The sequence below is a fragment of the Mandrillus leucophaeus genome, unplaced genomic scaffold, assembly GCF_000951045.1.
Source record: "Mandrillus leucophaeus isolate KB7577 unplaced genomic scaffold, Mleu.le_1.0 Scaffold606, whole genome shotgun sequence".
Taxonomy (NCBI): domain Eukaryota; kingdom Metazoa; phylum Chordata; class Mammalia; order Primates; family Cercopithecidae; genus Mandrillus; species Mandrillus leucophaeus.
In genome coordinates, this window is record NW_012106542.1 from 480,969 (window position 1) to 495,740 (window position 14,772).

General features: G+C 37.5%; 1 protein-coding gene across 2 annotated transcripts in view; it reads left to right on the forward strand.

The window, feature by feature from the left end:
• The window catches only part of CDH12 (cadherin 12, type 2 (N-cadherin 2)), an 831,087-nt gene that overhangs the window by 476,641 nt on the left and 339,674 nt on the right, over nt 1-14,772 (forward strand). For both annotated transcript variants that reach the window (XM_011999873.1, XM_011999874.1), the window contains one exon: nt 3,538-3,954. In XM_011999873.1, coding sequence (XP_011855263.1) covers nt 3,724-3,954 — 231 coding nt within the window. In that variant the 5' untranslated portion in view covers nt 3,538-3,723. The remainder of the gene's footprint in view (nt 1-3,537; nt 3,955-14,772) is intronic.

The window sequence follows — 14,772 nt, forward strand, 5'->3', positions numbered from 1 at the left end:
TGATAGAATTTGTGTCCGACAAGAGCCAAAGTAAGAACAGAATGTGGGCCTGAGGGAAACGGGCATCATATTCTACATTGCACTCCTCTGTGGCTCCAGTTAACTTCAGCTTTATTACCATAGTTTGCATTTAGCTGCTGTTGTTTCGTGGTGCAAACTGTTTATGTGTTGGTGAGTTGACTTATGAAACAACACACAGTAGTCACCCCTTATCCTGCATCATTTTTCATGGTTTCAGTAACCAGTGATAAACTGCAGTCCAAAAATATTATATAGAAACCTATAGAAATAAACAATTTATAAGGTTTAAACTGTGCACCATTTAGAGTAGCATGATGAAATTTTGCAGCATGTACTTCTGTCCCACCTGTGATGTGTATTGTCTTTTTGTGCAGTAGATTCACGTAGTAGACACTCCCTGCCCATGAGTCACTTATCCTTCTTGGTTAGCGGATTGACTGTCACAGTATTGAGTGCTTATGTTCAAGAAAGCCTTAGGTTAGTTAATAATGGCCCCAAAGTAAAGAATAGTAATGCTGGCAACTTGGATATGCCAAAGAGGAACCATAAAGTGTGCCCTTTATGTGAGAAAGTGAAAGTTCTCTACTTAATAAGGAAAGAAAATAGATCATATGCTGAGGTTGCTATGGTAAGAACAAACCTCTCCATGAAATTGTGAAGAATGAAAAAGAAATCCCTTCTAGTTTTGCTGTCCCACCTCCCAAAACTCCAAAAGTTACAGCCCCATGATACGTGCTTAGTTAAAATGGAAAAACTATAAAATTTGTGGGTGGAAGACATAAACAGAAACGTGTTCTGACTGATGGATAACAGCTTCGGTACTCTCCTTGGTTTCAGGCATCTCCTGGGCATTTTGGAATATATCCTTCACAAATAAGCAGGGGCTACTGCACTTTGCATGTTAAATTCCCATTTCTCTCTACTTACCAATCATTTATTCACTAATTTCCCCACACTATAGACACATATTCTAGCACAACCGACAGATGGAAAGTGATGTGAGTGGATGAAAACTTCTAAAAGATTACTCTGATAGGGAGTCACAACTCAGATTTTAGACACCTTTGACTTCTAAGGGAAAAGGAGAATTTGGACCAGACTGGAGACAATGATGATGAATGTAGTCATATGTCCAACCTCAAAAATCTCTAATATACAATAAAAGGACACTGGTCTTGAGAGATGACCTTAGAGGTCAGTGTTTTCTAAAGTCTGAGTGTTAATACTTCATATCCCCAAAATAGTGAAAGAGAAGGTTTAATAGAACAGGAAGGCAGAAATGCAACCTAATGGCATATTCTAGAATAGATTCGGGAAGTCAGAGTTTCTGTCACCCACTTTTCTCCTTATATTTATCTCCCAATCTGAACGGACATGCTTAGAATAGGATTGGTATGAGTATGGGATGAAACATGGAAGAAACAAAAAAATTCAAGAAATTAAAACACCTTAGAGGTTAATCCTAGCAATTTGAACTTAAAAACAAATGAGAAAACATATATTACCCTGCTTACACGTTATTGAAATAGATGCAAAATGTTCTCTTACTTTCTAACGTATTTTTACCACAAATATGATGCAGTTCATGTTAGATATTTTACTTTGAATGTTAAGAATAAATTGCTTAAATAGAAATCACACTTTGTAATTCAGACTGTATTTTCTAAATCAGTGCTGTCCAATGGAAAATAATTCAAAATGTAAATGTGAGTTGCATATCAAATTTTAATTTGCCCATAAACACATTAAAAAATTGGAAAGAGGCCGGGCGACGTGGCTCACACCTGTAATCCCGGCATTTTGGGAGGCTGAGGCAGTCGGATCCTGAGGTCAGGAGATAGAGATCATAGTGGCCAACATGGTGAAACACTGTCTCTACTTTTAAAAATACAAAAAATTAGCCGGGTCTGGTGGCACACACCTATAGTCCCAGCTACTCGGGAGACTGAGGCAGAAGAATCGCTTGAACCCGGGAGGCGGAAGTTACAGTGAACCGAGATTACACCACTGCACTCCAGCCTGGGAGACAGAGCAAGACTCCATCTTAAAAAAATAAATAAAATAAATAAATAAGCAAAATTAATTTTAATAATATGTATTTTTATTACATTACACATAAGTGAATACACATTGATCTGAATTGCAGCTGACTAGTTGACAAAAACACCATGTTTTATAGACACTTAATTAAACATGCATTGATTTTGATTTTAGTTCTCTTTGTTTGGAAGCATTATATATATTTTCTGGTTTCCAACATTTTTGGCCCTTAGAAACTTTACAGGCTCGAAGCACTGTGACCCTAGTGCCAAATGCATAAAATCATCCTGGTGCTAGAGCCACATTTCATCGTGCCTGCTTAGAAAATACAGGAATATTTTTATTCCTTTAGACCTCAGTGCAATTATCACCTACCACAGGCTTTGGCTAACTTGGGTTTTACCCTCAGGATAGTTTTGTTTGCTTTTTTCTCCCCCCATCAGCATAATTTGCCTTCAGTTATTTATTTGACTGCTTATTTTCTGTTTGTGATTTTAGAGAGGCAAAGATTGTGTCTGTTTTCTTATCTACCACATAATTAAAGGCAGTGTATTATAGACACTCAATGAGTATTAGATAAGTGAATTTAAAAACGTTTATTATAAGGGAAAGCTCAAAAGTCATTTTACCTAAATGCAGAGTAAAAGTCTTGCTTCTGGTAGGGATCCAGCTTTTCTCTGAGCTACACAACATCTATAAAGTAATACTCACGTTGTCAAGGTTTCTGGTATATCCAGGCTAGAGAAACATTTTTTAAGAAAATTTAAATTTATAAAGACTTATAACATTGTATCCATCATTTACATTTTAGTAAGATCATTCAATTTTACATTTAATAATTTATCTTGTTCTTTAGATCGTCTGTATCTTTCTATTCTCTAACTTCAGGGGCTTTTTGCTTTTTAAAAATTGTGTTTTCTTTATTCTCTACATTGTGGTTCTTAATTTTGGCATTTTTTTGATACCCTAGGGGATATGTGGCAATGTCTGGAGATACTTTTTTCTTGTCACAAACCAGATATGGGAAGGGGTGCTACTGTCATCTATTAAATAGAAGAAAAAGGTGCTACTAGAAATCTTAAAATGCACAAAATAGCTTCCCAGCAATAATGAATTATCAACCCTAAGATGTCAATAATGCTGAAGTTGCAAGATCTTACTCTAACTTAATAGCTCACTTTAAAATAGCGATCTGTATTTTTCTCCTTAAAATGTTTTGCCAATTTTTTGAAAATATAATTTCTGTTTATAATGCACCTTTTGCTTCCTTGTACCTAATATTTTCTCAAGTTTGTAAAAAACTCAGACAATTTATCCAAGTTAAAATGGTGAATAGTGGTGACCATTTACTAATATAATTCTTTTATAGTCTTTCTTCTCTGTTTCCTTAAATGTTGGCAGATATAGTGAGAGTTGTGATGAATATCATCATGCAATATTATTAATGTAATGTATCTTTGTTAATCTATTTCATAGGTCCCTTTAGATGGAATATAATACAGCAGAAGCCTTTTCATCAAAAGGATTAATGCCTGCATTATCATTTCTGCAATAAAACAAGAAGCTAAGTGGTGGAGGCCACAGACACCTCAAACCTGGATTCCACAATTCTACGTTAAGTTTTGGAGTTTTTATTACTCTGCTGTAGGAAAGCCTTTGCCAATGCTTACAAGGAACTGTTTATCCCTGCTTCTCTGGGTTCTGTTTGATGGAGGTCTCCTAACACCACTACAACCGCAGCCACAGCAGACTTTAGCCACAGAGCCAAGAGAAAATGTTATCCATCTGCCAGGACAACGGTCACATTTCCAACGTGTTAAACGTGGCTGGGTATGGAATCAATTTTTTGTGCTGGAAGAATACATGGGCTCCGAGCCTCAGTATGTGGGAAAGGTAATGGCGTGTTTCTTTTGACAACCACTTGATAGGAAGGGGGAGTATGCATTGTGTATTTTGTATGGATGTTTTGCACAGGAGTTGAACAAACCAGTGACTAGAACACTGGAATTGAAATCCGAGAGAGCTGGTTTATCTTCCTGACTCAATGGCCCGGGTAAGCTTCAGAATATCATTTAAACCCTCTTTGCTTTAATTATTCCTGATTATTTTAATGAAAATAATATATGTTTGGTTCAGTTTTTGACATTCTTTGCTGAAGACATGAAGTTAAAATATGAAAATGTTATTAAGCATAATTGTAACTGTAGTTAGAACTATAGTATCAGTATAGTTTATCATTTTTATTGCTCACAGCCAAATTGGAGATGTTTAGCAATAGGAGACACAGAAGAATCACCAGGCATAAATAATCTAAACTGATCTTGGTGTTCTTTAATGACAAGGATGTATTTCTTCTTCTTTCCCATTAAAATGTGATGTGCCATTTGGATTGTGGTTCTGAAGTATTCGATTTGGCTTGCTAAAGCTTTATAAATAATTTTTATATGTTCAGCAGATATTTATAAATGTATTTATGGCTGAAGTAATAATTTTTGGAAGCCAAATATGTACACATCAACAGAGCATACAATTTAAAAATCTTATTGCAACTTTATGGAAATTTATTTTTTTTCACAAAATACTTGGTGGCAACTGTCTGTTTGACAGTTATGTTCTACTACTTATTTTTTTTTCATAAAAATTTTTTCACCCATGTCTAGAACAGTGTGACTTGTCCATCACACACAAAATAATTTCCCCCAGAAATACGTATTATATTTTATTTTGATTTTGTGAATTCTCTTCAAATTTTGTAAAAGATATTGCCATGGGTTTTAATTAAAAAAAAAAAAAATAGATGCCTGAGGAGAGTTTAAAATAAATCCAAAGTCACAAATGGAAAACCATAATAGGAAGAGTGTTTGGAAATGGATATGGAAGATCACGACTCTTGAGCAGCAAATCCTTTGAGCTTTCTGAAAACATAAGCTAAAGATATACATAAACAGGTTCTATCATTCCAATATTAGGTCAAAGGAAGAATAGTCAGTTAAGATCTGAATCATTTCTACCACATTTAAAATAAATTGCCTTGTGGAAATGTATTTAAAGGATGTTAAACGATATAGTGGAAAAGGTCTTTAAATAGAATCTTTGTTGAAAGGGACATATAACCAGAGTTTCCACTAAGGCATATGTGGCCCCAGGCAAATGATTTTTGCAGGGCACCTATCTATGTTTAAAAATTGACTAACCTCAAATCAAATCGGTCCATAAGTATCATTCTAGTAGTCCAATCTCAATGATCTTACAAATACACACAGACACACACACACAGACACATACACACACACACACACACACACACAAACACTGCCATTAAGCAAGAACTGTGAACTATCTCCTTTACAGGCTGCCCACCAGGAGTCAGAGGCTGTTCAGTTGGCACTGGGACAACCCCACGGTGCAATCCTTAAAGATCCACAGGGTACTTATGAACCTGTAGGTTGAGTAGAATGTCAAAGGGAGCCCCAAATGATAAATGGACACTGAGACCCAAACAGTTCCAGCCTAGACCAGAATGCCCTTCTCTGATCATATTGCTGTCCACTGATAGCCCTAGTCACACAAAAAGTCTTGGAAAATTTTGAGGAAGTCACTCCAAACTATGGAATTCCCCAGAAGTTACTGCATAAATCTTCTCCTTGCATAATTCCTCAAATATGACCGTGGAATATAACAATCACTAACATTTCTATATTGCAAGATAATTTCATGTGGTCCTCCTACACTTGTTTCTTTTTATTTAATTTAATGTAAGAATGGAAGTTTGAAATCCAAGACAAAGGGAAGGGTAACATAGTCTAAAACTCTGCAAGATAGGTGTCAGTTATCTCAAGTCTGTTTATGACAGAAGCTAGGCATCATATTGAGATTCCTGACAAATTCTCTGTTTTTGATTAGAGAAGATTCATAGACCTCAATTTCCAGAACTGGAGGTAATAAAGTTGAAATTAGGTTAAAAAAAATAAAACTGACTTTTATTTGAACCTAGCGAGTGGTAGTATTTCATCTCCTCAAACGGTTCATGGGATTGTATATGCAAGTTTTTGCTTGATACGCGGAAATTCCACTTTTATAATTGCTATAACAGTGTAGAATTCATCCAGTTTATTTAAAAGAGGAACTAGTATTTATAAATATAATTAAAAAGGAGTAAGTCTAACATCTAACCTATCATTACATTTAAACAGCATTATTTCCACTGGTACACGGCTCCACATTGGTAATGGGCAATGAACACCCATGTTTCTCAAGCAGTGTATATTTCTAATGCACATCAAAGAGCGGATGCCAAGATTTCTTTTCCACCAGGAAACTAATTAAATTTTAATTAACTGTCTTGATGCTTCTAGATTTGAGAATAGAAATACAATAACATGGAGACCAATTTAATCCATTATATATGTATGTATAAACATATGAATATATTTATATTCCACTCATTCCAGAAAGACTTTGAGATTACTCATAGAAAAGGAAAGTATTATGAATAATATGGAACTCAGAGCTAAGAAAAAGGACTAATGCAAAAATGCCTAGGAAATTTGTCAGTTGTCTACAGTTCACCGTTGGACAACTTGGGGGTTAGGAGAACTGACTTCTCCCTAGCACAGTTGAAAATCCAAGTGCAACTTTTGACTCCCCCAAAACTTAACTACTCATAGCCTGCAGTTGACCTGAAGCTTTACTGACAGCCTAGTCAATTAAAACATAATTATATGCTAGAATACATATAACATAAACATATTATGTTTATATATGTATATATGTATTATAGACTATATTCTTACAATAAAGTAATCTAGAGAAAAGAAAATGTCATTAAGAAAATCACAAGGAAGTCAAATACATTTACTATTCATTAAATGGAAGTGGGTCATCATAAAGGTTTTTTTTTTTTATCCTCATCATCTTCACATTGCATAGGCCGAGGAGGAGGAAGAAGTGAAGAAGTTTGTTCTCACTGTCTCAGAGGTGACAAAAGTGGAAGAAAATCCACATAAAGTAAACCTATACAGTTCAAACTTACCTTGTTCTAAGATCAACTGTACTATCTGGCCTCAAATATGACTTTCTGGTTCTTGGTAGAAAGAGCATATATGAAAATCATTAATTCGTATAGTTCCCATTGTCAACTCCACATTTTTAGGGACCAATTGATTTTCTTACATTCAAATCTAAAATAATGTATTCATGTAGAAATTTGTAGAGGCAACTGAGAGACTTAGGTGACATGATCTTCAACAACCATTTTATTTAAAGAATCAGATGTTCATGTTGATATCCTTGCAAGAAAGCACAAACTGTGCTATTACTTGTAACAAATGTTACTTTACTTTCTATACAAATAAATCACAGGGTATACAGAGGTAAAGCTTTCCTCAAATACACATTGTGAATTTAATACATTACCTAGATAAGTATAAGTTTTCATACTGTACAGTAAGAAAGAAATTAACTTTATCTGCAAAAATTTGTACTTCACATGTTACCAGTTGTTCAAACTAACCACAAGCAAAACATTTGCATTATTACAGACATACATATATATACATGTGCACAAGTGTGCATCCACACACCAACATGATTTATGCTTATACCAACATGGATAATTGCAAGCCTATATCTGTGTGGTACTAAGTTTTTTCATAGCCTCCAAGTTACGTATCCAGGAAATGCTGCCTATTTTATCCCCAAAGAATTAATTTAAGAAACTGAGTTGTCATTTCAGATGAATCCCAGTTAGCAGCAATTCTTAAATCTAAACTGTTTAAAAGGGCAAAAAATAAAAACGTAAAACATATATAAACCCTAGTTTCAGAGACATCCATGTATTTTAACCTACCTTTGATGAACAATGCATTACAACATGAGACGGTATTAAGCCTGCAGGAATAAATGTTACTGTGAAGGTCTCTAGATTACAATTATAAAAGTTAAACTTTACTGAGTGCTTCCTTTGGGCACCATTTTAATTGCTTTACAGACATATACTTACATATCTGGAAAACAGCACTATGACTGATCTTCTTATTAGTGCTATTTTACATATCAGAAAACTGAGGCACCGAAAAGTTAAGTGATTTCCCCATATCTCAACACCCAGTGGGTGCTTAAGCTAACATATCAACCAGGTGGTCTAGCTCCATTGCACCAGAAAATATCATGGTTTATTATCCTTCCAGGCTCTTAAGTGCTAACGATCATTTCAATACTGTATTAAAAGTGTTATAATAGAAACACTATTAGGAAATGTCTATGACTCCATCCAGAAGATGGAGGAATTCTAGAAAATCATCACAAATGAGGAAGCACCTGAGATGAGTCTTGAAGGATGATTTGATTTTTCTAGAAGTGGTAGTATGGGGAACAGTTTTCGTAAGCCCTGAGGCTTGAAACTTCAAGGTGAGCCTAGGTAGCCATATTTCAGTATAGTCAGATAGTCAGAGTGTAAAACCAATTACTTAGAGTGAATAAATACAGGAAGTGTGGAAAGGTTCAATTCTCATACCCAGATGAGTAGTATTCATTCTTAAAAGTGTAAAGACCCATAAAGTGCCTTGTTTGGGGATTAATACTAATGGAATTGCAATTCTGGAATGACCCATCAGACAGCCAATTAAAAGATGCGTTGAAGACAGGGGAAAAAGTATAGAGATAGGGAGAGCATCTGCAGGAGAAAGTTACAATGGGCGTGAGGAGAAGTATAATGAAGGAAATGAGAAATTAGAGTTGAATATTTGAAAGGTGAAGAGATAACGAAAAGCTTCAAGATTCATTGATCATGGCAATGTAAAGGATGAGACAAATTAGAGAAATATTGTGGAGGCAAAATCTGCAGAAATTAGTGGATAATTGCATACAGAGAATTAAAGAAAGGGAAGAATAAAAAATGACACAGATTTCTGACTTCTGTTTTATTAGTATCCCTTGTAGATTTGGGACTCAAGTAAGAAATAAAATAATTGGTGTTGGACATCCTATGCCCTTAGTTACTTAGAAGTACACAGGTGAAGTATATCATAGATATTTACATACATTAATCTAGTGTTCACAAAAAATTAATTGGAATACAAATGGTAGTTAAAATCATGAGTGGTTAATATACTCTAGGGAAAATTACAGATAATGTAAGAGAACCCTGATTTTTTTTAAAAAAATTTTATTATACTTTACGTTCTAGGGTACATGTGCATCATGTGTACATATGTATACATGTTTGTTACATATGTATACCTGTGCCATGCTGGTGTGCTGCACCCGTTAACTTGTCATTTACATTAGGTACATCTCCTAATGCTATCCCTTCCCCCCTCCCCATCCCACGACAGGCCCCGGTGTGTGATGTTCCCCGCCCTGTGTCCAAGTGATCTCATTGTTCAATTCCCACCTATGAGCGAGAACATGTGGTGTTTGGTTTTCTGTCCTTGGGATAGTTTGCTCAGAATGACGGAGAACCCTGATTTTTATTTGCAAAGCAGATTTTAAAAATTAGATAGATCTAATTAGTAGAGCCAAAAGGCAAGCATTAGATAGTGTCATGGAAGATAAACCAGGAAAAATTTTAAAAATAAGGAAGACAACAAATGTTGAACTCCACAGGCCAAATTAAATAATGACTTAAAAGGTTCCATTGGTTTTGGTAACTAGTGACCGAGAAGTGACTTTTGTCAAAATAGTTTTAATGGTTTTGTCTGAAGCATAAAGAAAGAAAACAGAGATGTATACAGCTCGTGGATGATATTTCAAAAGCATAGATGAAAGAGACTGAGGAATGCCCTGTTGATATTCTCAGTTTAATCCTACAGGTGTATTATTTAGTTAGGATTCTCCAGAGAAGCAGAACCAACAAGACATGTATATAAATAGAAAAAAGAAACATTATTCATTTATTTTTAGTTTTATGCAAACAATTTTATTACTTTTTAAAATTTAATTTAATTTTAAATGCCAGGATTCATGTGCAGGACCTGCATGTTTGTTAACATAGGTTAATGTGTGCCATGGTGGTTTGCTGCACCTATCAACCCATCACCTATGTATTAAGGCCTGAATGCATTAACTATTTCTCATGATGCTCTCCCTCCCCCTGCACTCCTGACAGGCTGCAGTCTGTGTTGCTCCCCTCCCTGTGTCCATGTGTTCTCATTGTTCAGCTCCCTCTTATAAATGAGAACATACCGTGTTTGGTTTTCTGTTCCTGTGTTAGTTTGCTGAGGATAATGGCTTCCAACTCCTTCCATGTCCCTGCAAAGGACATGATCTTGTTTCTTTAGATGGTTGCCCAATGTAATTTGTAGATTCAATTCCATTCTCATCAAGATACCATTGACATTCTTCACAGAATTAGAAAAAATAAAAATAAAAAAAAAACATCGGTTCTGCAATTGTGTAGGTACAAGTTCAAAATCTGCAGTAGGGCCTCTAATGGGATGACCTGGGGAAGAGCGCCATTCTGAGCCTGAAGGCAGTCTGCTGGAAGAACTCCTTCTTGCTCAGGTGACATCAGTCTTTGTTTTGTTAAGGCCTTCAACTGATTAGATGTGTCCCACCCACATAATGGAGGCTAATCTATTTTACTCAAAGTTCACAAATTTAAATATTAATGTCACCCAAAGAACACAGAAACATCAGCCGGGCGCGGTGGCTCAAGCCTGTAATCCCAGCACTTTGGGAGGCTGAGACGGGCGGATCACAAGGTCAGGAGATCGAGACCATCCTGGCTAACACGGTGAAACCCCGTCTCTACTAAAAAATACAAAAAACTAGCCGGGCGAGGTGGCGGGCGCCTGTGGTCCCAGCTACTCCGGAGGCTGAGGCAGGAGAATGGCGTAAACCCGGGAGGCGGAGCTTGCAGTGAGCTGAGATCCGGCCACTGCACTCCAGCCTGGGCAACAGAGCCAGACTCAGTCTCAAAAAAAAAAAAAAAAAAAAAGAACACAGAAACATCAATGATCATGTTTGATCAAATATCACACCATTATAAGTCCACTCTTTGTCAACTTAGCACCCGTCCACATCTCCTTAAACCATGTTTAATCTCCAAATAGAGATAATAACAAGGTCATACTTCTAACAGGATATAACTATCTCACATGCAACCAAAATTACACAAACCTTTTTCTCAGAAAAGAATGTAAAGTCCTTGGGTTTGCTCATCTTGATGTTCTGCAACTTGATGTAAAATTAACAATACTTAAATACTGTGATATAAAGTCAATACATTTTGTGTTACATGATAAGGGGATAGGAGAGGGAAGAAAAAGGATATTAAATATATCATATTTATAATAAGACAAGGAAGAAGTACTTGTAATGATTATAGCCCTCATTTCCATAACTGGTCATGTATCATAGCTTGTATTTATAACTGCCTTTTTCCATTACCCATTTTGTATTACCTTTGCTATCAGCAAGCAACTCAGCTGCTGAGTGGCTCTTTACCTTTAGGGGGTGACACAACCTTAATTTCTAAAGGGTATGGTCTAGACCATTGCTAGTTCTGCCTAGATTGGTTTGTTGTGGTTTTCCATTGACTTTAATCACAGGGCAAGGTAATATAAGAGGTGCCCTAAGGAATATCCAATGTTGCATCCATTGTGGAGGGTCAATCCAATTTCCCATTGGTACTTGAGATCAATCACCCTGGACAGCACAGTAATTTTCCTCCTTGCTCTTGATTTAGAGGAATGAGGAACTCGAAGAGGCTGAGTGGCAGTCTCAACTTCCAGTTGAATGGAACTATTATTTTGTGTCCTGGTGGAAACATTCTTCCTTCTGGAACTAATACCTCTAGACTCGCATAGCGTAAGTCCATAGGGTCAAGAAGCAAAATTTTTGCTAATATGTCACCAGGAGTAATAGTGGTATCACATTCATTTCTACCTCGTAATTCCAGACCAGTCACTTCTGGCTTGAGATTGATTCTAGCTATGGAAGAAATAGTGCCATATATTGGATGCTGATTCAGAGCATTTATAGCCTCCTAGAGACCCTTGCCTCAGCCCTGCAAGGGATTGCCACCTATCTAGCACTGTAACTGAGCCTTCACAAGGCTATTTCACCTTGCCTTTAAGCCAGCTGCTTTGGACTGGTGGGAAACATGGTAAAACCAGTGAATTCCATGAGCATGGGTTCATTACTGTACTTGATTTGCTGTGGAGTGTCACGATCAGAAGCAGTGCTGTGTGGAAGATCAGGATGGTAGATAAGGCATTCTATAGGTCCACAAATGGTAGTTTTGGCAGAAGCATTATATGCTTGGAAGGAAAATCTGCATCCAGAGTGTTTATTCCGGTAAGAACAAAATGCTGCTCCTTCCATGATGAAAGTGGTGATGTATAATCAACCTGTCACCAGGTTGCTGGCTCATTTTCTTGGGGAATGGGGTCATATTGGGGATTTACTGTTGGTCTCTGCTGCTGAAATGTTAGGCCCTCGGCAGTGACTATAGCCAGGTCAGCTTTGGTGAGTGGAAATCTGTGTGTTGTTGGTCTCATGCCACTGTGGCCCCTTTATTTATGAGCACATTGAGTGATGACAGGAGTAGCTGCTGGAAGAGACTGACAGGTATGCACAGAATGGGTTATCATATATCCATTTGATTATTAATATCTTCTTCTGCTGATGTTACCTTTTTGTAAACATTCCCATAGGACACAAATATCTTCACATTTTTTTTGGCACATTCAGAGGGCTCCATCCCTATACCTCTTCCCCAGAACTCTTTGTCATTAATGTTCCAGTCATGTCCCTTCCAAGTCCCTGGCCATTCAGCCAACTCCTTGGCCACAGCCCATGAACTGATATATAATCTCATGTTTGCCCATTTCTAATTCTAAGCAAAATAAAAAACCAGGTGCACTGCTCAAATTTCTGTCCACTGAGAGGATTTCCAGTCACCGCTGTCTTTCAGAGAGCGTCCCAGAGAGCCTATAACACTGCAGCTGTCGATTTCAGGTGGTGCTTGCTTATCATGAAGAACCATCCATAAATCAGGCCCAAGTTTTCCCTTTCTCTCTCAACTGATAGGGAGCACGTGATGAGGCCACAGGTACAGGCTTGGAAAGAGAAGAGAGTGTGGCAGGAATGGAGGCATTTGAGTCTCTTCTTCATGTCAGTTACTTGTGCATCAAGGGCCTGCTGAGGCCTGATCTTATATATGCCACTTTCATTTGATGATGGGGTAGTGCTGTGCTCACCCAACTTTATGGTTGCTGGGTCAAGTAGCACATGGTTCATAATAAGCTGCTCAGATCACATAGGAAGTTGGTGTGCCATGATTTAAGTGTTCAGTTCTCACCAAGGCCCAGTAGCAGGTTGTCATTGTTTCTTTTTTCTTATTTATTTATTTATTTATGTATTTATGTATTTTGAGACAGAGTCTCACTCTGTCACCCAGGCTTGAGTGCAGTGGTGCGATCTTGGCTCACTGCAAGCTCCGCCTCCCAGGTTCAAGCGATTCTCCTGCCTCAGCCTCCTGAGTAGCTGGGACTACAGGCACACACCACCACACTGGGCTAATTTTGTATTTTTAATAGAGATGGGGTTTCTCTATGTTGGTCAGGCTGGTCTGGAACTCCTGACCGAGTGATCTGCCCGCCTCGGACTCCCGAAGTGCTGGGATTACAGGCCTAAGCTACCGCACCCGGTCGGTTGTTGTGGTTCCTAAAAAGGACAGTATCTTTTGAAGGATACTTCATATCCTATGAAGATATCCACAGAAGAGGCACGGCTTTGTCCCCAAATCCCAAGGGCCTGTGCTGTAATTCATCAAATGAGACCAACCAAAGATGCTATACAGCATCCCTATCTACTACTGACACTTCTACAACTGTCCACCCCTGGACCTGCTGGATCATATAGCCTAAATAGCAGAACAGTCTACATAGCAGCCTGCATCTACCTCAGAGCCTTATTTTTGTTCTGTTCCCCACTCAAAACTAGCAGCATTTCACATCACTCAGTAAATGGGCCAAAGTAATGTACCCAAATGCAAAGTATGTTACCTCCAAAATCCAAAAGGATCTACTAAATGCTGTGCCTCTTTTGTCAGGTTGTAGGAGGGACCACATGCAACAACTTGTGCTTCACCTTTTCAGGGATATCTCAACATATTCCATACTACTAGGCTCCCACAAATTTCACCGAGGTAGACAACAATACATTTTTGTCAGATTTATATCCCACACCCTGTGTAAATAAATGTTTTATCAAATACATATAGAGTAGTTGCTGCTTCTTGCTCAATAGATCCAAGCAGCATAATGTTTCCATGTAATGGACCTGTGTGATGTCTTGTAAAGGAAAATGTAATCAAGATCCCTGTGAAATGAATTATGACATAGGACTAAAGAGTTCATATACCCCTGAGGTAGAGCAATGAAGTTGTATTGCTGATCTTGCCAGCCAGAAGCAAACTGCTAATGGTGGTCTTTACCAACAGGAATGGAGAAAATTTATGTGCTATTATCAAAAGCTTCATACCAGGTACCAAGGGATGTGCTGATTCTCTCAAGCAGTGAAACCACATCTGGCAAAACAGCTGCAGTTGGAGTCACCATATGGCTAAGCTTCTGATAATCCACTATCATGCCCAAGATCCATCTGTGTTAGTCACAGACTGAATAGGAGAGTAGAATAAGCATGAGTTGGGAATCAACACCCTGCATGTTTCGTCTTTGGCAATGGCACTAATCTCAGCAGTTT